At 39.8% G+C, this 25,970-nt stretch overlaps 1 protein-coding gene across 2 annotated transcripts in view; it reads right to left on the reverse strand.

The window, feature by feature from the left end:
• Positions 1 to 12,158: 12,158 nt before the first annotated feature.
• Positions 12,159 to 25,970, reverse strand: part of LOC115258651 (proton-coupled amino acid transporter-like protein CG1139) — an 80,159-nt gene continuing 66,347 nt past the window's right edge. For both annotated transcript variants that reach the window (XM_062850706.1, XM_062850708.1), the window contains exons 2-8: positions 21,363 to 21,437; positions 20,900 to 21,298; positions 20,408 to 20,576; positions 13,814 to 14,005; positions 13,565 to 13,743; positions 13,327 to 13,502; positions 12,159 to 13,194 (exon numbers count right to left, since the gene is read on the reverse strand). In XM_062850706.1, coding sequence (XP_062706690.1) covers positions 12,941 to 13,194; positions 13,327 to 13,502; positions 13,565 to 13,743; positions 13,814 to 14,005; positions 20,408 to 20,576; positions 20,900 to 21,298; positions 21,363 to 21,421 — 1,428 coding nt within the window. In that variant the 5' untranslated portion in view covers positions 21,422 to 21,437 and the 3' untranslated portion in view covers positions 12,159 to 12,940. The remainder of the gene's footprint in view (positions 13,195 to 13,326; positions 13,503 to 13,564; positions 13,744 to 13,813; positions 14,006 to 20,407; positions 20,577 to 20,899; positions 21,299 to 21,362; positions 21,438 to 25,970) is intronic.

The raw sequence follows: 25,970 nt of genomic DNA on the forward strand, positions 1-25,970 counted from the left end.
TTGTGTAGGTATGAAGACTATGTACTTTAAGGCAACGTTGCATACTTTGTTGTTTTTTTTTTTTTTTAAATTTTATCTACACTAATATTTGAAAAGGGCTTAAGTTTTTGACCATTTTTTTTATACCAATGTAACTTAAAAATAACATGACCTACAAAAAAGTGTGGTATGCGTGACTTTAAGGAATTTGTGTGAACTTTCAAGTAAAAAATTGAAATATTGAAAAAACGATCACGCTAAAAAAAGTTAAAAAATAAATTGAAGTCAATTAGGAATACATGCCCATTTGCGAAATTAAATTAATCCTATTCCGGAGAACCAAATCCCACACCAACCATTAAGAATAGAATTCAAAATGGATCAAAGTAATTAAATTGCTGTTATCTGAATCTAACCCAACATAAAATGTTTTTTTTTTTTTGAGTCAAGCCAATTTTTGGGTATTTTTATACGTGGATTTTCACATATTAATATTGAACATAGCTTTATATGTTTCAATTATAATTCTATCCAATAAAAATAATAGAATTAAGAATATAATTTAGGATTTTCTTTTGAACCAGAACACCAGATCTGTTACACAGAAATTCAGAATATCAACCAGAAGTCGAATTTCAACTCAAAAGTTCCCTTATTCATAGGAGAATAAAATAAATACTTTGCATCAGATAGACTTGTGAATCAAAAATATGGAGCTATGTTTAATTTAATATATGAAAATATCTGTAAAAAAACGCCCTGAATAAAAACTTTTGTTTTCTACCGAAGAGAAACACGCAAAATGATGACATGAAGTATTTGTTGTTAGGAACTGTCCATTAAAGACTTAGCATTTTAGGGGAAGGTAATGATATTGCTAGGAGCCTTCTATTAGGTATAAGAAAATATACTTTAAGAGGGGAGGAGCTGTCAAAAATTTTCCACCAATGCTACCGTGATTTCGAATGCAGCGATATGGTCCAATAAGGACCGAAACGTCGGGTTAAGAAAACATATAGTTGTTTTTGATTGACCAAATTAGACTGAAATGCCAATTAAAGATATCATCCAACGTACAGTCGAAAGTCAAACTCAAAGCAATAAAACAAGTACGACCACGATTCTCATCAGTCAACGAGATTAAAACTTTTACTACAAATCATTTTATTGTAATAGGTAAATATCATTTAAAATAAAAAATCAATAATTTTGCATTCGGGATGAAATTGATCAGTAAATGAAATACCTTTGCATTTGCCAAAAATATGTTTTCCACCTGAATTAACAACCCCAGAATGCGAAATGCTACGCAAAACTTTTACGAGTTTTCTCAATTTTTAATTATTCAAGTTTTATATTTAATAAATTTCATGAAAACGCCTTAAAGTATGCAGTTTTCATACTGAAAAAGTGATTACTTCCGGAAAAGTGCAATTTTATGTATAAATTTGAATATTTATAAAAATTTTGATGATGAAATCGTGTTTAGCAAATACTTGGCAGCTAAAAGCATCCATTCGAATATTAATTACATGTGCGATACAGCCACGGTAACAAAAGTTTGAAAGGGTATTTGAGATTCACCAAACACGCAATTACGGAAAATATTGAATTTAATACAGAAATATGAGACTAATTGACTGTAAAACATGTAACTCATCATTCAATATTCCTTTAGCCGGCCATTTTCTACAAATTGTTTTAAGTTTAAAGCAATATTTTTAACAAATGAAAATGACCCTCACGTCGATCAATTTCACCCGAAATCACGGTACCTCAGAAATGCTTTTCTTCAAAAGTGCCCATCTTGCGATATATGGCAAAATTTTCAATAAATACAAAAATGTCATGTTTTGCAAATTAAATAATTTATCTTATTTGTTCACATGATTATCTGAAAGTCACCCATACATAACTTTTTTGTAGGTAATGTCATTTTTTAAGTTATATATACCGTTTTTTACGGTCAAATATTTAGCCCTTTTCAAATACTAGTCTAGATAAATAAAAAAAAACAACGTATGCAATCTTGCTTTAAAATACATAGTCTTTAAACCTAAGAAATTCCATCGGATTCTGAGACAGTTTTGCCAAACCCCTACGCGTGAATTCGTCATACACTCTAAAAACGCACAACCGAAAATGTTCAAAGTGCCATAACTTTTTTGTATATTTTTTTACCATTATGAAATTTCTACAGCTATCAACAGAATGAACTTTATTCTCACAAAATATCACGAAGGTAAAAAAATAGCTTTTTGAGATATTTAATTTTTAGTAACAAAATTCAGTTTTTTTAGAAGAAAAACTAAATAAATTTTTCAATGTGTATTTTTCTGAGAGTCACCATTTATTAACCTACAACTTTGCCGAAGACAGTTTTCCGATCAAACAAGCAGTTGCAGAGATATGATTTTTCATTTGCATGTGTTCCATTTTTTCATAGGCCCTATTTGAAAGTTAGTCGAGACTTCATAAAAAGTTTTAATATGAAAAAATGGTTATTTATATTGATTAGAACAGCTGTGCAAAATTATATGCAAATCAAAAATGCAAAATTAAAAAAAATGGATTTTTTTCGTGCTGCTTCGTGGAAAGCCTCTTTTGCGGATCATAAACCGTAAAATAAATTACCGAACAGGGAGACCAAGATTGAGTGTGTAGTCAGATTTTCTGCCGGAAAGCTGATTTTGAACGAATTTACTGCCCTAGTTCAGCGCTAATTCCTGGCACCAGTGCCGAACCTCCAGCAAAATCAAATAGGAAATCACTTCGGCATCTATCTTTGTGCTGACGAAGTGCACTCGTCTGCGTGTAATAGTTATTTTGGGCACTTGTGCGGCTTCAGAGTGAACGTGCAGCTCATTGACTGTGGATCCCGTTGCGGAAATGTTGCGGGAGATGATTACCTGCGGAAGTGCGATTGGAAAATATGAAACAAGTGATATTTTGACTTATTTTGCTGTGATGTGCCGGGAATTGACGCGGGTGCCCAAGTAGTTCGAAACTCTATTTGCTGACTGACCCGTATCGCATCAGGGACCCATGGAGCAGCAGGGACCAGAGCTGCACTCTGTCACTATCAATTTTGATAGGCTGGCTACGATCCAAGTCAGCTCGTGCTTTGTTGAGCCACCGTCACTTTCCTTTTTGCACCACTATGATGACGTGTCATCCATCCTTGAAATTCGTTCAAAAATTCGAATAGACTCTTACTGTTACGGTGTTTTTAAAAGTGGTTAAAATTGCCAGGTATTGCATGTTGGGCATTACATTATGGAGATCTGACTAGAATCGCCAAAATATTTGTTTAGTTGCAATGATAGTCATCTAGTGATCTAGTGATCGTGGGGGTGAAAAAATCCTGAAAACACCATTATGAAGAATAGGATGTTAGTTTGCACTGAAAAGTTGATCGATTGATAACCACCAGCGGGTAACCAATCGATCAACTTTTCAGCACAACCAGACTTTCGGTTGGTGTCAGGCCATTCGGCCGAAGGTCATTAGGCCGAAGGCCATTCGGCCGAAGGTCATTAGGCCGAATGGTCATTAGGCCGAATGGTCATTAGGCCGAATGGTCATTAGGCCGAATGGTCATTAGGCCGAATGGTCATCAGGCCGAATGGTCATTGGGTCTTCTTCTTGCCGTTACGTCCCCACTGAGACAAAGCCTGCTTCTCAGCTTATTAACTGAGAGCTTCCTCTGCAAATGACCATTTTGCATGTGTGTATCGTGTGACAGGCACGAAGATACTTTATTGATGCTGAATCTACTGATATTTTACCCACGAATTTTTCCTTCTTTTAAATATAGGCTGTTCTTTCTAGTATCATTGCTGAAATAGTTTTTGGCGCTGAAACTGCTGATATTCAATTCATAAATTTTTCCTTCTTTAAAACATAGGCTATTCTTTCTAGTTCCATTGTTAAACTAGTTTTTGTCAAAAATTGTTGGAAAAGGTAAAAACAACGGCTAACTTTCAATTCGTCCTGATGACCATTCGGCCTAATGACCATTCGGCCTAATGACCATTCGGCCTAATGACCATTCGACCTAATGACCTTCGGCCTAATGGCCTTCGGCCTAATGACCTTCGGCCTAATGACCCAGCATCCTTTCGGTTCTTCAGATTTGAGAAAAGGCCACAAGAAGTGGCCTAGCTAGGTCTCCTTTGAGGAGAGTGGAAACATGTAGGTGCCATCAGCTGCGCACCGTACGCACGTAGTGTCAGAGTTAGAAACCCCATTTCTTCCTCGGTTAACTTTTTGAAAGAGGTCATGGATAGAGCGTGGTTGATTAGGGCCACCAATATACACAGAGAAGGCCTTCTGCCATGGAAGTGACTGCGCATCAGCTTGACTCGATCACAGACAGCACCCGTAAAATCGGAGTCTACCCAAACGAAGGCCTTCACTTTCGCGGGTAGCCCCAAAAGTGTGGCGGATGCGATAGCAATATGACAAGCAAACGCAAGAAGCGTCTGAGGCTGTCGTCAGGTGAGGAGCCACCAGGTGGCTTCCACAAGACTTCCACAAGGCGGCTGTTAACGTCGATGGTCGGTAGTAAAGTTGGCAAGTCGAACTTTAGCCAGGCATCCCGGAAGGGTGGGCCTGGGAAGGCCGGCCCGTCCCAGATCAAAGGGAACAGGGGGAAGCGACCACTGATTGGTCCTCAGTAACTACAAGTTAAGGCGGGTCAGGTGGAGGATGCCTCTTGAACCAAAGTAGAGCGGAAGAAGAATAATAATATAAAGAAGAAACCGAGGTGCTGGAGCGCAGGGTTACTAAGCCTAGGAAACGTAGGAGGGCAGGTGTTATGCGTGAGAAAGGCGATGCGCTCGTCATCAAAACAGAACAGTCCAAGTACTCGGAAGTCTTGAAGGCGAGGAGGTACCTACGACGCCAAGCTTGTGGATCTGGGAGCCGATGTGCCGCAGTATTAGACGTACTCGTACGGGTGAAATGATCCTCGAGCTCAAGCGCGACAAGAAGCGCAAGGGCGCCGCCTACAAAAGTCTGTCGGAAGAGGTCTTTGGCAAAGTCTTACAGTAGGGGAGCCGGAGCTCTCTAGGTTAAAACCCTAGACGAGATCAGTAACGCGGAAGAAATCGTCACGGCACGGAAGGGTCCGGCAGCGACACAGGTGGCCTTTGTATAGCAACATGTGGCCTACGTCCGTTAGAGTAGGGAAGCTCAAGGTATACCGGTCAGTGTGCCAACTGACCCTTCATGAGCCCCGGAGGTTAGCTTCAGGTGTCTGGGACCACGACACAAGTCATGGAACTGCAAAGGCCCTGTGCAGGATAGGCGGCGCCGAAGGCCATAATTCCCACCGCTGCATGAGTCCACCCATTGTTTTTTTTTCTGTATTAACGAGATTTTTAGCCCTAGGCTGATTCATCTCGGTACCCACGCTTTACTTTCCTTCCGAAGGAAGAGCTCCCATTTAGCGAGTTTGTCGGGAGTAGGATTCGGTACCAGGTACTCGGCGTGATAGTCTAGTGTTCATCATACCAGGTCCGCTCCACCCATTTGTCTGATTTGTACTGGGAAATCCGTGAACAACATGCATCCAAAGGATGGTCCAAGGTTCTCGGCCTTTAAGAAAGCCACAGTGAACAAATCACAGCGCAGATAATGCAGCTGAACCTGAACCACTGTGACGCAGCTCAGTAACTGCTTTGTCAGGCAGTTTCTGAGTGGGAGACGGATATTGCCATCATAGCGGACCCATATCAAGTACCCACCGGCAACGGCTATTGGGTCGCGGATAGGTCCGGAAAAATGGCGGCGATATAGATGACGGGCAAATAGTTGGTGCCTACTACCTACGAGAGCTTTGTGGTCGCCAAAGTAAACGGGGTCTTCTTCTGTAGCTGTTATGCGCCTCCGCGGTGGTTGATCGAGCGGTTCACGCAGATACTGGACTGTATGACGACCGTGCTGACAGGCTGAAGGCCGGTGGCAATATCCGGTGACTTCAATGCTTGAGCCGTGGAATAGAGAAGCCGTTTTACATACCAGTGGAGTCAGCTAGAGGCACTGGCTATGCTAAATGTCTAATCTGTCTAATGTCCACACCAAAAGTACCTTTAATCGGAACGGAGTGGAGTCGCTCATCTTCGTTACTTTTTGTAATCCTGGTCTAACAAGTAGTTCGAACTGGAGGGTCGGTAGACGATGGCTACACTCACAGCGATTACCTAGTGGTTCTTTACAGTATCGATTACTAGAACAGCAGGCGGCGGGTAGAGGAAGAGGTGGCTTGGTCAAGACCCTCGTAGGTGGAAGACACCATACTTCAAAGACGAGGTATTTAGAGAGGCGCTCCGCCGTGGGCGAAACTTACTCGATCTAAGCGGGGACGCAAAGCAGTGCTCTTGCGTGCATGCGATGCGACCATGTCTAGGCAAGTCCACCCTAGGAATGGGATGTACTGGTGGACAAAACTTCGCTGAAGACCGAAATACGGGCAAATAAAAAGACCTGCTTTGAGGGACTCTGCCAGAGTGGCAATGCGAATCCTAGTCCTTGGTTTCCTTTCGTAGGACCGCAGGAGACTGGGGCTAACGATTAGGGGGAGATCACCGGTGAGGAACTGGCGGGAATTGCAAAGCCTTTAGCATATGTAAGTCCCCAGTTACGCAGCTCCGAACCTGGTCTTAAAAGTAGCCGTTCCTAATGCTTCAGATCCTTCAGATATGCTATACAAAAAACTGCCTAGACCAGGGAGTCTTCTAAGTTCTTTTGTAAGTGGCAATAGCAATAGGAGCGGGTCCTATAGCCAAATGCAGGGACCAGTCGGCATATAGACTAATATGCTTGCTCGCTCAAGGGGGTCATCTTTAACAGACTGTAATGTAGTGGGACGCCGAGGTTGTAGATGGCTCGTAACCAATAAGGGTTCCTCAAGGGGTGGAAGACCGTAGACACTGTCTAGTCGTTTCGTTTACTTTTGATCAAATGGCGACGTATTTGGGACAGTTCCAATAAATAAAGTTGGATCCACAGGTTGATTTCGTCGATAGATAGTTAGGTCCACAGGTTCTGGAAACCACCACCTGCCTCAGGTCCTTTCGGGTCATAGCTCCTTTAGATAGTATCTACACGGTTTTGATCACAAGGGTTCTCATGAGTTTCAGGTGTGTTCGTGTGTAGGTTTTAAATAAACAGCGGAGCACACTCGATTTCACACAGTAGGGTAAGAAATCAAACTTTGAACTAGTCAAATTGTAATCTTAATTTGAACCATTTCAAAATTCATTAAAACGAAGTACTTTTCAGGCAAATGTTGTCCCGAAAAAGATGTTAAACAGCTTTCCGTAATATAACCTGATAACATGGACTTTAAAAGCATTGAAAAAAGCGTTTTTGTCATGGAAAACAGGCAATTGAAAAATCACTGTGATTTCACCCATTTCCCCCCAACAGAAAGCACATTTTCGGTGCACTCGTACAGCTCATGCATTGTATCACACGCAATATGTGAACACGTCAAATGAAAGCTTATTTATCGTAGAATCGACCAACCGAATAATATTCCGCATAATTTGTCATAAAATTATCAAATTTAAGTGATTCTTACTTGGAGAATGTTATCTTAAGTTGAACCATTTGTAATCTAAATTTGAACTAGTAAACGGAGGTGAGCTTCTAGTGTTGGCCTGTAGATTGCGCTAGTGGTTGCATTGTTTACTTTTGGGGGATGAAAAATTCCAAATTTGGGATTCCACTGCCTAATGAAAAATAAGTATGAGAATTAGCAGATTCATGTGATTTTTCATTGTTTAGCATGGAGTTGGCTGTTTTGTGAGTTGCTCGAGCTGCTGCCGCCAGTAGTTCAAATTAAGATTAAAATTGTTTCAAATTATGATTACGATGGTTCAAATTAAGATTAAAACCATTGTTGATGAAACATCAAATAGGGTATGTGTTCCATCACTAATCTCACGCTCCCATATTCATCCTATTCGAAAACAAGCGATTACGGCACCGATTGATTCCGTTCTTTTTGTTTTCATGCGTGCTCACTTCTAACAAAAAATACAAAAATAAGAAACAAAACAAACAACCCTTCAATTAGAGGGTCTTGTTTCCCGGACTGAAAAAAATCCCGGGATTCGGGATTTTTATTTTCCAAATCCCGGGATTTCCCGGGATCCCGGGAAAAATCTAAATTTTCTAAAAAAACGATGAAAAAGCTAATGGAACGATTTCTTAAGCACTTTTGATTGAATTCGAACAACTAATAACCATTATATTCGAAAGAAAATACATATTTCAAAGACATTTGATTGTGTGAGGGCAGTTGGAGACATTCAAAGGTATTTGGAAATTTTCAAATAAAGTTCATCTTCTTCCGCAATAGGTTAACTTGGGCTATAGGTTAACTTCTGCCTTACTTATCCAAAGGAAATTTTTGACTTGATGATATTTCTAGAGTAATCCCTTATAATTCACCCTGAGACGTGAATGAGTTCTGTGTGAGAATTTTATGACGGAGTTAAAATGGCAGTGTTAGAATGGTGGTTTGAAAATTTCAAACGGCAATTTCTTAAGATATTATTTGTCCGCATTTTGTTGTTATTTCTTTAAGAAAATGTGTGATTTCAATTATATTTGGATATACATTCATGTTAACATTTTAGAATTTCGATTATTTTTTTTTCGTGAAATACATTGAAGAAACTGTGGAAAAAATCCAGAATAATTCAAGACAGACCCTCTCAACGAACTTCTTGTTAAACTGATATGAATATCTTCTTTAAAATCCTTATAAAATTCTTTGAAAATTTTATTTATGATTTCCATTTCAACATTTTTATCCCGAAAGTCCATTGATCTTTTTTTTTCGATTTATTTGGCAGGATGACAACTTTAACAATTTCTTCAGATGTTTTTTTGTGGTTTTTACAACAACTTTTATATTTATATTATTCCTATTATATGGTATTAAATTATATTCTTCGATTTTATTGTACGATTCGCTTTATTTCTTTTTTTTTTTGCAATTCGATATTGCTCTGTTTTTCACCATAAATCATCACAGAAATTTCTGCAGAAGATCTAAAAACGGTGTGCTGTTTCTTCTTGTAAATAAATTCCTGATTTCTCTTAGAAATTTCGTCAAAATTATCACTTGTATTATCTCTAGTGACTGTTGAAATGAGTTCCGCAGAAAATTTTGCCTAGACTTAAGAACAAAATGTCTCAACGAATTGTATCGGAAAAATCTTTATGCAATTGTCAACAAATATTTCAAAGATTCTCAAAGTCCTGCAGAGGTTAGGGATTGTTTATCCGTTTCCTTTTGAAAATTCTGCTAATTTTCCTCATAATTTAAACGTAAATGTGCAAGCAATTGATCAGGGCTGTTGAATATTATATAACAACACAGTATTCCTAAGGGATAACTCCAGAAACATCTAAAAATATTTGCAACGGTTTACATATTTCACATATTGTAAAAATTTTGAACATTGCCATAAATTCCAAGAATACTACCAGAACCATCTAGCTTAAAATAAATCATTTTATTTCACATTCCGATATTCTGTCTGTTGATTCAGTTTGATTATAATTGTAATGTAACGCCACATAAATGAAAAATGGAAAGGCAGTAATAAATTGTAAAATGTAAAATCAATGTAAAAACAAAAGATTTCGGCTCAGTTATGCCCATGTGGCGCCCGAGCCTTCCAAATAAACGAATAAGTAAAAAAATGAAAAATGAATGACATAAATTCAGTCAAAATATCTTTGGTATAATTAGTTGGACTTTCATCTAAACTTGATTTAAGTAGAAATAAACTATACCTGACAGATAGCGTAGAATTGGATGGAAAAAGGAAACATTGATAAAAAGAAGGTTTCAAAGTGAAAAGATTTGTTTTAGTATTGCCATTTTTTTATTTTCGGGAAATCCCGGGAATTTCTGAAAAATATCCCGGGATTCGGGATTTTTCAGATCCCGGGATATTCTGGGATATTTGTCCCGGGAAATCCCGGGCAAGACCCTCTACCTTCAATCCTTTGTTTTTCTTAGGATGAAAATGGGAGCGACATGCTTAATAATGGAACCAGTACCCTCCTCCTCTCCTCTTCTTGGCGTAACGTCCTCACTGGGACAAAGCCTGCTTCTCAGCTTAGTGTTCTATGAGCACTTCCACAGTTATTAACTGAGAGCTTCCTCTGCCAATGACCATTTTGCATGTGTATATCGTGTGGCAGGCACGAAGATACTCTATGCCCAAGGAAGTCAAGGAAATTTCCTTTACGAAAAGATCCTGGACCGACCGGGAATCGAACTCGTCACCCTCAGCATGGTCATGCTGAATACCCGTGCGTTTACCGCCTCGGCTATATGGGCCCTATTTCAATGAAATTCGGTGCAAATACAAACTTTTTACCATTTAACAGAAAGCTTATACCCGTGGCTTTCATGTACATACGATTTTGCCGTAGTAAATTATTTCCATGCACGTAAAGAAATCCGTTCCGATATACGTGCACTCCCAGTCACGGCAACGGTAACAAACGGGAACTATGCATAGCAACGATAACAACAATAAGAAATGTACACCGTGAACTAGATGTCACGGTTTCTAGAACGCCCATATTGACAGCTGGAACTAGTTCCAGTTTACGGTGTATATTTGCTTGTTCTCATATTTGCGTTTGTTTGTTCACGTTTATCAGAACGGTTTTCTGAGCGTGTGTGGGAGAAAAAATCACTTAAAATTTGCACTGCTTCAGAAAGCCGCAATTTGGTTCAAATTTTGATTACCTACCCTACGTAATCACATGCTTTCGCAATTATAGAGGCGCATGTCTTCAGGCTTGGTCAGTTGCAAACAAAAGGTGGCCTCAGAAGGGTTCGAAAGCCAGCTATGTATGTCATATCGGTGCCATGCAGTCGAACTCGACCCTACTATTGAACAGTTGACTGCGCGGAAGTCTACCTAGTATGTCGTCGAGGCACTGTGATGGCACGTCCTTCTGCGGTGTAAGCTGACAGGTTCACTGCTATGGGGAGGTCAAATTGCGGTGCACTCAGTATCAGTTCTTGATATCATCAGTTCAACGCCTGGACACGAATGCCAACTTATTTTGTATAGTGTCTTTAATAAAATGTAATTAAAAAAAATACGTCTGAGCCATACTTAGGTGTCCTTCTGAAAGACTGGGTAGTTATCCCTGGAGGTGTGAACCGCATTAGCCCTTTTCTGTAGCAATACCTTCTAGTACGGTTTAGAGTTAGTTTGGAAAAGTTGATCCTTCTTCTTCATTCGCGTCAGAAGAGGTCCAAGACCTTCATTAATTGAGCTTTCTATTCTTTCAGGTGTCTATTGTTGAGTCCCCGTCCAATACTTAGAGAAAAAATCAGCTTGATCAAAAAGTGAGAGTTGAAAATGTAAATCGCAAGCATCATTTGTGGCTCCCTCCCCTTCTAGCGATAACCTTGGCAAGGAGTAAGCCAAACGGTAGAAAAGATAATATATTTTCCTACCCCCTAATCCAAATGAAACGGAAGGAATCCACATGCTTCAATATCAACCCCCATGCTATTCACCACTATCAGAGGAAAGGTAAAACAAAACACAAGCGTGAGACTCAGTGAGAAGATGTGCAACTCATAAACGAAGGGGTTGTGTTGAATCCATTGAAACCAGTGAATCGTGTTTGACAACAAAATCTGTTTCCACGCTTTCGCTTCATATTCTCATCGCCGACGCGCGTGTTGGATTGTGGTGAATGAAGGGATCTGATGTACCACTTGTTTCAATCGCAAGTGAGACGTGAGATCGGTGTATCGCGTGGTAGTCGAGTTTGCGGCGTTCGGTACATTGGATTGGTTGTTGGTCATGCGCAGTGATGAGTGGTGAATACAACAACTGCGATGTTTAGCTCATGGGTCATTTCATATAAGGTCATTATGAACAATATGGTCAGAAAATGTTCGTTGCCCACTTTTGATATCAATTACCGAATTAAAATTTTGTTAGAGCTACCGCTGAAACAAGGCCAATTCCAGACTGGAAGTTTCAGTCAGCTTTGGAATTTGTGAAAGTGTGAGTGATATTCTGGGTATCAAACCTGTATCCGATTTGCTTTTTAGCTTCAAAATAATTTATTGCAGTGATATTCACTAGTGCAATAGCTGTATGATGAGGCAATAAACTTAAATCATTTATTAAATAATATATTATTCTACATAATAAAAATCGTAAACAATATTTTTAGGAAATTCCTGTTCGTCATAGGGTGGCGAACCACTTGAGCAGCGGCCGGTATTTTGGGCACTCTTCGCTATAACTTAGTCAATTCCAAACCAATTCGTCTTGAAATTTTGTACACGGCTAGATACTATACGTATCTCATCGCGTTCCAAAAATTGTGTCAATTGGTTAAGAAAAGTGCCCAAAATAGGACCCCTACCGAGATGGTTCCACTTCCCTACTTAGAAATTTTTACACAATTTAGCCTTTTCATTTTTCTTCTTCTTCAAAATATCCTATCAAATCAATACTTAACTGAATTGGCACATGACTTTCAATCGTTTATCTTACAAGTTAAAAAATACACGTAATATCTATGAGAACTATCTCACTTAGCAAATAAAGTGGCTTGTCTGGGGGGTTGCTCATCGAAATGTTCTACAAGCTACACATATACTGAACGCTACTTTCTAACTCAAATTCTATCTACACACAGTTTGTAACTGTTTTAGGAATGCTGGTAAAAATGTGCTTCGATCAATTGCGTCAGGCAGACTTTTCTCGCATTGTGCGAAGAGTTTATGCTCTAACACCGTTGTGGCCGTCTGCTTAAGCAATGCTAGACTAAATAATACTCACAAGTTCACGTCGAACGTGAACCACCGTCGTTTCGAATCACTGCAGACATCTCTTCGTCATCACTGGATACCAATGCCAATGGGTCGATCCACACCGCCAATCTATTCTTCCTCGAAGAAGGTTTGCACGATTTCCTTCAAACTGGTGGTGGTTCCAACCACCAGGCCCACGATGGCAATGATACCGATGATGACGTTCTTGATGATCATCCAGGTTTTGTCCCATCCGTGCCGTTCGTGCCAGTAGGTGCAGGTTTGGATCAGGGCAGGGAAAGCGATCCCCAGCGCAGACAGGCAGAGAGCACCGAATAGCGAGATGAACAGCTCCAGGTTAGGAATGGCAACCGCCAGCAGGACTGGAATGGGGTAGAATGATTAAAATGACTCAAATAAGCAGGAATGTTATGCATAGTAGAACAAATGTTGGAAATGACACCCAATTAAATCCATAATTCACGATTATTTCTTTCTGTACAACAATGACTTACATGTAATGAGAACCAGAACGGTTCGGACGATGTACTCGTAGAAGACGCTTCTTGGCGATTCACCGAACCGTTTCTTGGCATAATCGTTCCAGGTGATGTCAATGGCCACGTAGCAAGCCAAACCATGCGTGATGTAGATGGCGAAGGCTAACATTCCCTTGACGCACTGGGCCAAACTGAAATTCAATAAGTTTTTTCAGTAGAAGATAGTAGTTTGGTGACTTTTGTTTATTCTTACATCTCATGTTCGGGCAGGTTCAACGTGATCGATCCCTTCGCGTCCGCACCGTAGTTCAGATAACCGAAGAACCCCATTCCGATGTAGAGCGTCACGATGAGTACCATGGCTTTGTTCAGAACCCCGAAGTTTCCTCCGAACTGTTTTGGCTTTTTCATTTCATTTTCCAGTGGCAGGATCTAGATTGTGGTCAAAAAGGTATAAACTAGCAAACAAATTTCCAGGTTTTTCGCAGAACCTCATACTCACCACACCGATGGCTTCCAGAGCGAACAGCACCGTTCCGAAGAACAGCGGGAACTCGGTAATCTTGCCGACGGCTTCCTTCCCTTCGAATGTGACCGGTTCGCGGAAGATGTAGTACAGGATGATTCCGAACGATACCAGTGTGATAAAATTAGCCAGCGTCGAGAAGGGTGCCAAAAATTTCAAATTTCTAACCTAAGGTGGGAGATAAATACAGTTGGGGATCAGACTGGGTGAGAATAAAATTGAGAAAACAAGTTTAATCGCGGCTTGCCATCCTACAGGGGACGACGGTGGTGCAGCTAAGCGTGCATCGCTAAGGTGCGTCACGAAGAAGCTGTTGGGCTATTTCTGAACAATAAAGTGCATCGGTTGAACTTGATTGTGCTGCAGGGTTGAAGATGTAGCTTTAGGCGTTGTGGAAAAAAAGCAATACTATATGTATGATATCTGTGGTATGGTAGTCCGGAGCACACCTTGTTCCCCCGCAAAGCCCCCTGGAGATCACCCGACCATCAAACAGAAAAACCAAATCGACCACGTTCTAATCGACCGTAAATTCTTCTCGGATATAATCAATAATGTCCGCAGGGCGACTATAGATTCGGACCACTACTTAGTCGCTGTATGCATGCGCTCAAAACTTTCGACAGTTATTACCACGCATCGAAGTCGAATGCCACGGCTCAACATCGAGCAGCTGCGTAACGTAGAAGTGACTCAAGGCTATGCGCAGCAGCTAGCAGTGGCCTTACCAACGGAAGAGCGGAAGAGGGCGTAGCCAGAGGGGACAGGGGAAGGCCGCACCAACCCCGCCGAGAGATTTTTTTTACATTCGAGCCAACTCAACGATTACACCGTTCAACACTAAATTTTGTTATGGGATGAGATAAAAAAGAACAGGGGTTTGGGACCCTAGAAGTGTCATGGTGAAAGAATTTTTGAAAAATATTGAACCGGGCTTTCACAATTCAAAACCGAAGTTTGTATGGAGAACTTGGGGTGTTCAATTGATATGTGCATTAGAACGTAATGTGCATATATTTAGGCATTAGTCAATACCGAAACTATTTGGGGTACGCCTGAAAATATATATACACTGCTCGTTCTAATGCACATATGAATTGAACACGCCAAGTTCTCCATACAAACTTCGGTTTTAAACTGTGAAGGCACGGTCCAATATTTTTCAAACATTCTTTCACTATGACCCTTCTAGGGTCCCAAACCCCTGTTATTTTTTTTTCTCATCCCATAACTCCAAATTTTGTTAAATTTTGTCGAGTAGTGTTATCAATAATTCGGAGTTCCAGAAAAAAATGTCTCAAAAAATTACCTATTTAATTAAGGTTTCTATCAACAAACCTCTTTTACTCGAGAATCACAAAACATTTCGCCAAGTATTTCTTCAAGAGAACCTTACAATCTTATCATAGAATTTTACCAAATAACAAGCTTGGTTGAATGACTAAATTTTGTGATGTTTATTCATGGAATACAAAAAAAAAACATGCCAAATTTTCCAAATATGCCGAAACCGGTTTCGATAGGAAAAAATAATGACTTTGTAAAACTATATATACGCTGCTATAGAGTGCAGTTATCTGCTACTGCTATACGAATTTTCACTAGTATTCAATTCAAACAAACGTCTTGCTAAGAGCAAAATACCTGGGATTCCTTTACAAATTATTTCAAGAATACCTTCAGAAATTCCTTTAGGCATTTTTCAGGAATTTCTCCAGGGATTCTTTCAGAAAATCCTCACAGAGCTTCTCCATGAGTTTCTCATTCGTGAATTCTTCCGTGGGCATCTTGCATGGTTACGATAGCTTTTTCAGGGCTTGTTCCAAGAAATGCTTCAAGAGTTCCTCTCACGATTCCTTCAGAAACTTTTACAGATACTTCTGCAAGGATGCACCGACAAATTCCTCCAGAAATTTTTGTTCCAGAGAATTTTTCAAGAATTTTCCAGGAATTTTTCCTAGGATGTCTTTAGAGCTTCCTCCAGTGATTGTTCCAGTGCTTTTATCAAGAATTCCTCAGGGAATTTTTCCAGGGATTTCCAAAGGAATGTCAACAGAAATTCCTTTAGGTATTTCTGCAAGTGTTCCTGCAGGGATTTCTTCAGGGATTTCTCCATATATTCATTCAAGAATTCCACTAGAGTATTTCAGAAGGAATATCTTCCAGAAACATTTACATGAAACAGAGATAAGCTAGAAATTAATCCAGATGTTTCTGAAACATTCTACAAACTTTTTTTTGGGAGTCCATCCAAAGATTCCAACAATAATTCATCCAAAAATTATTGCAGACATGGATTCCTTCTTATTTTTTACCTACACTAAAATACTAAATTCTACCACGAATTTGTTGAGAAAGCTTTCCTGGGATTTCCTAAGGAATTCTTCATGGGATTGCTTCCGGGATTCCTCATGAAATTTTTTCAGGAATTCTTTAAGATTATCCTTCAAGAACTCCTCCAGGGTTTCACCCGGGAATTTCTTCTGTGTTTCTTTCAGGAACAACTCCGAAGATAATTTTAAAAAATCCTCCAACGATTCCCCCAGGAACACTTTATAGAATTCATTCAAGAGTTCCTTTTTTAATTCTTTCAGGAACTTTTTCAGGAATTAATCCAGTACTTCCTCCAGGGATTGTTTGGGAATTCCCTTAGGAATGCCTCTAGGAATTGCTTGCGGGATTCCTCCTGCGGTTTCTTTAGGAACTCCTGCAGAGATTCCTTCAGGAACTGCTACAGGGATTCCTCAAGAAGTTCCTCCACGATCTCTTCTCAGAATTCCTTCAGAATTCCTCCAAGGTTACTATCTGAAATTTCTTCAGGAATTTTTCCTGGGATTGCTCAAAAAAAAATGCTGGCATTCCTCCAGGAATTTGTTCAGGGTATCCTCGAAGAATTTATCCAGATATGTCTTCACGGATTCTTCCAGGAATTTCATTAGGAATTAATCGAGAAACTCTATCATAAATTATGACAGCAAATTATTCAGGAATTTCTCTCGGAAACCTTTCAGGGACACCTTAAGAAATTTTTCCAGGATTTTCTCTAGGCATACCCTTCTGGAATTTTTCCAGGAATTCCTCCAATAATTCTTCTAGATTTTCCTCAAGGAATTGCTGCAGGTATTCCGCCAGAATTTCCGCTAAAACTTGCTTCAGGAACTTCTTCAGGGATTTTTCCAGGGATATCTCCACGAAATTATCCAAGGATTCCCCCAGGGATTAATGCAGAAATTCCTTCGAGGATTTCCCCAGAAATTCCTCCAGAAATTTCTCTAGGAATTTCTCCAGAAATTCCTTCAGGATTTTTTTAAATGTTTTTTTCCAGAAACAGAAAAATAAAAGAAATAGAAATATAAATCTCCCAGAATTTCTCCAGGAACTCCTCCAGGAACTCATCCAGGAATTCTTCCAGGAATTACACCAGGAATTTCTCCAGGAATTGCTTCTGGATATCCTTCAGAAATTAGTCAGCAATTCCTCTAGCGATTTCTCCTGGCATTTCTCCAGGAGTTTCTCCAAAGATTCCATCCGGAATTGCTTCATGGATTTCTCCAGAGTTTTCTCTACAAATCCCTTCAGGGATTTTCCCAGGGATATCTCCAGAAAAATCTTCGAAGATTTCTCCAGGAAATCCTCCAGAAGTTCCTCCATGGATTCTTCCAAGAAATCCTCTGGGATTTCTTCAGAAATTCTACTAGAAAATTCTCCAGGAATATCTTCAGGAGTTTTTCAGGGATTCCTTCAGGTATTCCTCCAAGAATTCCTACAGAGATTCCTTCAGGGATTTCTCCAAAAATTTCTTCAAGGATTTCCCCAGGGATACCTTCAGGAATTAATATTAGGATTTCTCTTGGATAATGCCGGATGTTTCCCAAGGAATTTCTCAAAAGGTTTTTTTTTCAGAAATAGGAAAATAACAGAAATAGAAATAGAAATCTTCCAGAATTTTTCTTGAGACTCCTCTAGAAATTCATTCAGTAATTCTTCCAAGAATTCTTCTAGAGACTCCTCCAGCAATTTCCATAGGAATACCTCTAGGAATTCCTCCAGGCATTTTTTCAGGATTTTATCCAAGAATTTCTCCAGGAACTTCTCCAGGAATTCATCCAGGGATTGCTCCAAGAATTCATCCAAGAAATATCTCCAGGAATTTGTTCAGAAGTTTCTCTAGGCTCTTCAGCATTCTCTCTAGAGATTTTTCCAGGAATTGCTTCAGGGATTCCCCCAGAAATTCCATCAGGAATTTCTCCAAGAATTCCTACAAGGCATCCCCCCCGAAATTTATCTAGACTTCTTCTTGGATTTGCTCATGAGATTTCTTCAGAAATTTTTCTAGGTATTCTTCCCTTAATTTAGTCAGGATTTCCATCAGGTATACTTTCAAAACTTCTTCCAGTGATTCCTCCGAGAATTCCTCCAGGTATTCTACAGAGCATTCTTCTGCCATTCCTTTAGAAATTGCTCCAGCGATTCGTCAGGGATTTATCCAGAAAGTCTTCCAGGGATTGCTCCAGGAATTCCTTAAGTCATTTCTTCAGAATTTCTTCTCTTCAAAAATTCATTCAAGAGTACCTTCGAAATTTTCAGCAATCCTTCAATCATCTTTTCATGCATGTATCCAAGAGCTTCTTCAGGATTATTTGTTTATTTTTTTGAATTATTTCAAGAATTATTTGCTTCTTGTCACTTTGATTTGCAGAAGAGAGAGTCGATGAAGAGAACTCTCTTATGTTTGTTCGCCCTTATTTAAACTCAATCTAGAGTTATTACAATCATTGCTTGGCCTAACATAGTTGCATGAGGCTATGTGAGCATGATACAAATGCTTTAAATTGTGACAAGTTATGTTTGTATATCTAATGACCTATTCTCAGTGGAGCTCCTCCTCTTCTTGGCGTAACGTCCTCACTGGGACAAACCCTGCTCTCAGTGGAGCTATTGGATATATTTAGACTCCCTTTCTATCTCCAACTTAAAGTTCTGGTAGAGTTTCTGAAGGAATCTTCAGAGAAATACCTCTGGAACAAACCCAACCGGGATAATTTATGAAATTCCTGGAAGTGTCCCTAGATAAATTCTATGATAAATCCACGTATTCACTATATTGACGATGACTGTTTTGCAGACTTTCGAATAGTTTTGGCGTTTCAGTCTTTTCGGGGTCAAAAACAACTAAATGTTTTCTTCTTCCAACATCTTCCAACGTTTCGATCCTTATTGGATCTATTCGATTCCCAGAGGAAGATCCAATAAGGATCGAAACGTTGGAAGAAGAAAACATTTAGCTGTTTTTGACCCCGACAAGACTGAAACGCCAAAACTATTCGTAAATCCTCCTAGTAATTGTAGGAGGATTCCCTACAGAAATTTCTTGATACATCACTACAGATGTTTCGGTTGAATTTTCCTGGAAAAAGTCCTCAAGGGATACCAGCAAGAATATATAGAGAAAGCCCACCAGAAGTACCTGAAACAGTTCCAAATAATTTCCTTCTGGAAATACTGAAAGGAATTATTATAGAAATCGCCGAGGGGGGAGGGGGCGGTCGTTACGGTCCTTAAAAAAGTAGGATTTTCATACAGAAAAGCGAAACAAAGGGTCAAAAATAAATGGACGCCGCCTTTACAATTAAAGAAGTGTTTTTACTCCAGAGCATATGTGTCGTCTTACTTATAATCTGCGCATGGTCATTTTGCATGTGTATATCGTGTGGCTGGCAGGCATGAAGATACTCTTTCTGCGCCCAAGAAATTCAAGGAAATTTTCGCTACGAAAAGTTACTGAATCGACTGGGAATCGAACCTGTCACCTCCAGCATGCACAGAAAAAAATATTCATGTAAAATTCAGCGAGAAATCATGCACATAAAGGGAATGCTAGAGTTTACATGAGATAGCATGTAACCGGTTGAAGTCCATGATGGTTTACGCGATAGTTGGCGGAAATTTACACGATGGTGATGTTATTTTACATTATATCTCATGTAAAATTGCACTAACTCTAGCATTCCCTTTATGTGCATGATTTCTCGCTGAATTTTAATTGCATATTTTTTTCTATGTGGTTATGCTAGACACCCATGCCTTGACAGCTTGGCTACTTGGGCTCTACTAGGTCCTGATCATGGATTTTTCCATGGGATTTGAAATTATGAGAGTATTAAGAAAAAAAAACAACGAATGTTTCAGATTTTCCGAAGAAAAAACACGTTGTGGCCATCGACACCAAACAATTCACCACAACGTAAATTATGTTCGTTTCACCAAATGACACCTCCCAGATGATTTCACGACAATCGAAAAACAAGCACGTTGAAAAATAAGACGCATTTGTTCATTACTGGTAAACTCCGATATTGTAGAAAGAAACGGAAAACAATGCCTCACAGCTTCAACCCTGACATGTACTCAACACATTGTTCCTAATCGCACGCTACCTACTTGTGGATGCTGTACCCTAGCAATGCAATGTACACCTCCGCGCCACTCCGTCCGGCGGGGGTGGGAAGCCTACCCGATGACGATTCCGTCTAAAGAGCATCTAAATATACAAAACTAATGCACACTTACCCAGTTGATCAAGATCAATGGCAGCAGGATGATCAGCATAAACAACCGCACATCGGTGGGAGTCTCGGTGTAGTAGTCGGCAATTGCCTTAATGTTGGAAGCGACGAACACTACGTACACGCAGCACGTGCCCAGCTGATAGACGAGCAAAAAGACGTTGATTATGTGTCTGCCCGGTGTTGGACGGTTATACGGTAGTTGATAGTCGGTCGATTGTTTTAGGCCACAGTTTTCACACCATTTTGAACACGATGACGAGAACATTGGAGGAGGGAACGAGAAGAGAATTTTCCGATTAATAAATTGTGATCGATCGCTTTCACGTAGGGTGGTGATAGGTCGATGCGCGCGTGGGATGAATGAAGGAATGTGATTGATGGCAGAACTGCACAGCAGTAGTGTTGCGCGCGTTCTCTGAAAATGAGCTGAGGTTAATGATGATCTGCTGTGGTTGGTTGTATGCAATTGATTGTGTTTGTCAAGTAAACTTACATTATGATGTTGGAAAGGGGCTTTAGGGCGTTGGGTCCCTCCAGGAGGGCAGTTTGGGTCACAGCTGGATAGTTGAGGCTAGGAACTCGTTTCCGCCGGCAAAGTTCGTACTCGGCTTTGATCAGCAGGTGAATGCAGTAGGTGCACAGAATTCCGATCAGCAGGGTACCGACGGAACCCACCAACCAACCAGCATGGTGGAAAGCATTGGGCATAGCCAGAATGCCCGTGCCGAGAGAGCCTTTCAGCAGGTGGATCAACGTTTCATTGCTCGTGGTGGGATGTTCCACGTGTCGGTGCTCGTACGGGTTGTAATCTGCCTCGAAGCCGGGCTTCTTTTCCTGGATTTCAAGCACATAGTTGTTGCCACTGATGGTTTTCACTGGAGCTGATTTTTTGCTGAAAGTTTGGAACACCATTCAGATTATTATCTCATTCTGCAAAATAAATAAAAATCACTCACCTGGTCACTTGCTCATCCTCCACGAACGCCGTATTACTATGGCCTTTGTCCACCGTCATTCTGTTTGATTTTTATCTGCAATGAAATGGAAACAAACAAAATCATGATCAGATGCGATCTTTTGGTTACCTTGTAAACAAGTAAACTATACATTCAGAGGGAATTCCCATGTTCAACAGTGACTCAGTTCTTGCACATGACCGAACCTCACGTAGCTCGATTTACGACAATCGACGACACTAATTTGCGAAATCAATAGCATTGGCAGTTAATTTGAATGTCAAACATCCTACGTTTCATTTCTGCAAAGAAAATAAAAGTTGGCCACCACCCGGCGCCCGCCCGCGTTGATTGGGAACAAGTTGACATTGTAATCAGCCGATCACGTTCCGAAAATTGCTCATTCAAAGTGAATGTCAAGTAGCTACAAGAGATTTACCACGCGATAGTTGGGATTTGCCATATTAGGTTCACTCAACTAAACGACTTATTTGTATGATTAGTTGAATACTTTCCCAAAGTTGCATCTAGATAACAGTTATTTAGGGCCCGCTGGGTATGCAGATGGCGATGGATATGATTCTTGGTCAATCAAGGTGCAGGAACCTGTGGAACCTGCACAATTATTAGTCAAACCGATCGTCCTCCGTAATGCTGGAGTTGAAATCTGCATATTTTTGCTGATCGTATGGTCTCGAACCGATGACAGATCTTTCAAATTTCTGCCCTATTAACTATTGATGGTAGTATATAGGACTACTGTAAAAGTGGTTGTAACGGGTAACGGGGAATCCGGTTTCGATTCCGAAGAGTGAGTCTGAAAAGTGGCTACCACATCCAAGGAAAGCAGCAGGCGCGTAAACTCCAAAATCCCGAAACGGGGAGGTAGTGACGAGAGATAACAATACATATAAGACTCTTTTAAGACGTCACTCTCTTTCTATCCTACTGAAAATTAGAATACCGTCGTTGGGGGTGAGAATGGGTCAAAAAAGGATACTCAAAGATTGTTTGTTAAATAACAAATGCAATTGAAGTCGGAATAACTTTTTATTTGGTTTGTATACACTCCTATGTGGTAATGATAGTTTAGCAAGAAAGTATCACGTTATATGAATTGTTTACTAAACTACAAATGATTGAAAATTGACCGAACCCCTTAGAGGGGGTGAGAATGGGTCAAAGTATTCGAAATCACATATCTAAGAATATAAGTTAATTGTATTGATCATATCTAGTAAACCTACTTAAAACATAATGTAACCATGACGAATAAAAACTTAGGTAATTTTAAAAGATGATAAATCCACCTAGAAGGACTAATACAACCGAAAAAATGGTTGAAATTTGATAAAATAACGTTTGTATACTGTATCACCATTTTTAGCCATCATAATCATCCTCATTAAGAGTTTCAACCTCCATGAGAGGAGGGGAGATCCCGAGCAAAGTCTAACAACAAAATGATAGCAAATCGAAAACACGATTTGTAATCAGCAGCAAATTGATATCATGTTTTGATATCAGATTATCTTGATTAATTTTAATTTCAAATTTTGATATCGTTTTGCTGTAATTTAAAATTATTACAAATATTTAAGTTTTTGTGTTATTTCAAAACTTCTAGGCGACCTTGTATAAAGCATCTAATGATATACCATCAGTGCAATTAACGTATTGCATTTAGGTTTTCATATTATTCGAAAAACTCTACATTTAACGATTTTTCCATTTTTTCGCACTGATAGCAAAAACAGTAATCAATTTGCCATCACTGATAGCAGGAATTGTTTTCAACTTGCTCTCACAGGAACATTTTTCTGCTTGATGTTTTAACCGTTAAAACGACCAAAACGACATCAACCTGAGTAATCATAATTTGCAATATCACAACATTAAAATTTGTTTTCGATTTGCTGTCAGACTTTGCTCGGGATTACAATGAGGGAGGGGCGCATTGAAAGATTGATTGTAAAAAAAAACATGATAGTTTTAGTATACTGCATAAGAAATGTTTAACCCTCCTTATAAACTGTTATGTACATGATCATTGGCCTCTATATTGCTAAAGCAAATCACTCCATCTCAAGATAGAGGGTCGTTCAAATATTATGTCAAGTCTATTTTGTGAGCTTACGATATTGCAGTACACCAAAGATTAGCTGATGATTAGAGGAGCTGTCCAAACGTATTGTTATAAATGATTTTAGGCACTACACGTATTAACACACTCGTTTGACACTTCTTAAAATATGTTTGAAAGAAAGCGTGCTTTTATGAAGATACGGTGAAAATGGCACCACTCTAACGTCAAATAGGGACTGGATAACAAGTTGAATTTTTAGTTAAGGTTATGTGTACTCGATAACTTGTTTGACCCAATCTCACCCCCATTCTTAATGTTTAAACAATGTGTCGAAAATATTGAGTTTTTAAATAAAAAGAGCAATGACAGCCCGCTTTTTTTCATTACATTAAACAGGTAATACCTACAGCTAACCACTGATAAGAAAATTTATGGTTAGGTACTTGTGTTAAACATTATGAAGGAGAAATTTTTTCAGAGTGATTTACTAGTAGTTTCATCATATAAGTTTAGCCACAAATTTAACAAAAAATGATTATTGCAAAACATCTTATTCTGCATCATAAAGTTTTCAATATAAATTAGCGATAGTTGAAGAGCTATTTCAAATTTTATGTTTCTCCGTTTTGACCCAATCTCACCCCCCAGACCCATTGTCATCCCCATCGACGGTACCACAGGACCAGCACATGCCAAATTAGGTATTGGTTCTGTTGTTTTCTAATTTTATTAAGGAGCGAAAGAGACAGACTTTCGAGGTGTGGTGGTCTACCTAGAAGACTGGGTGTGCCCGTCGGCCAAGCGGTCAGTACAGTCTTCAAGAACTCTTTTGAGTATGGGTCGTCGAATCTACAAGCGTAACTAGTAATTGATGACTGTATCACGCATAAGTTTTATATTAATTCCCTAAAATCAACTGAAACGTTCAAAATCCCTCAAGAATCCCTCTTGAAACCCTTTCTCTTAAACACTACAGAAGCCCCCTGAAATCCCTCAAAACACCTTGAAACGACATGAAACTCTGATAGAAAGAACTTTGATATCTCCGTGAGCTTTCCTTTAAGTCTAATATGTAGAGCTCCCCTGAAACGCATTGAAATGCCTTGAAACCCTTTAGAACCCAGCAATGGGATCGCGACAAGGGGCATTTCAGACACGTATTTTAGAGATCACGGATCTGGCTATCCACAAACAGCACAAAGCTGAAAGTGCCACTCAAGGTTTACTACGAGTACGCAAGCATTTAGTAGCACTTTCAGCTCTGTATGTTGTTGAGATGACGAAATCCACGCTTTCGGTATTTTAAGGTAGTCATTTTAACGGCCATTTCTGGATTCCTTAAACTTTGATGAAGCTCCCTGAAACTCCTTGAAACCCTACCATAAATGCCTTAAAATATCCCTTCAACCCCTGTGAAGCTTTCTAGCCTGTTCCTGAGTCACTGAAGCCCCTGAATTCTCCTTAAACGCCTTAAAATCACTCTGAAACATGATGGAAAAGCTACCGTTGACGAACGAAGACTCGCTGGAGATTAGCTGGAATAGCGATTCGAGGGGATAGTTCCAGATTACAAGCACTTTCTTTAGACGTAGGCGGCTGACGATGGCAAAGCCGACTACAGTTGAACCAAAGAAGGGAATCTTACCTTGTGATTTAGGGCCTTTACTCGAGTAGTTTGTCGCCTGTAATGGTTGTTTTAGCACCGGCTCGGAACCCCAAACGTAGCCCGAACAGTTTCTCTGTCGCACTCATCGAAAGTTGATTTAACCCTAAAAGGGATACCTTCATGGCCTCAGTTTCGTCACCTCGCTGAGTGTGTTCCATCAAAGACGAGCTCTGAAAGGCGCCTGAGGTCCAATGGACCCCAGGTATCCCTTTTAGAGTTAAGGAGAATCCGTTTAACCCTCATGTGGCCAACAAGGTACCCGGGTACCCAGCGCCCATTTAAAAAGCACGGTGTAGAAGAACAGTATTCAACTTTTTTCATTTCAATGTAGGTACTATTTTTCGCGTGAATATGCCTAAACCATTGATTTTGAGAGGCCTTGCCCCCAACCACGTCACAAGTTGGCGCGTGTGAACTAGGCTATGGATTTCCAATCCGGAGACGGCGTGTTCGAGTTTTCTCGACTCCCTGGGCGTAGTGTATCATTGTTCTTGTCTCACAATATACAAATTTATGCAACGGCAGGCAAAAAAAAACTTTCAATTAATAACTGTGGAAGTGCTCAAAGAACACTAAAATAAAGAGAGACAGGCCTAGTACCAGTGGAAACGTAGAGCCATTAAGAAGTCTTTCTCATTGGGTTTTCGGTATGCAATATCCCAAACATAAATTCCAGACATAAATTGAGACAGAGTGGTGAACTTATGAGTATTATTGAGTTTTGGCAAAAAAATGATGGAAACTTTCACCTATCCCGGGCAATAGGAATGCCAAAGGGGATTGGGCTCTGTGGATCCCATCAGCCGGTTTTGCTTATATCCTAATGAGTCTGCTTCGGATGTACTGTCAGTAGTGA

Source organism: Aedes albopictus, chromosome 2, assembly GCF_035046485.1.
Source record: "Aedes albopictus strain Foshan chromosome 2, AalbF5, whole genome shotgun sequence".
Taxonomy (NCBI): domain Eukaryota; kingdom Metazoa; phylum Arthropoda; class Insecta; order Diptera; family Culicidae; genus Aedes; species Aedes albopictus.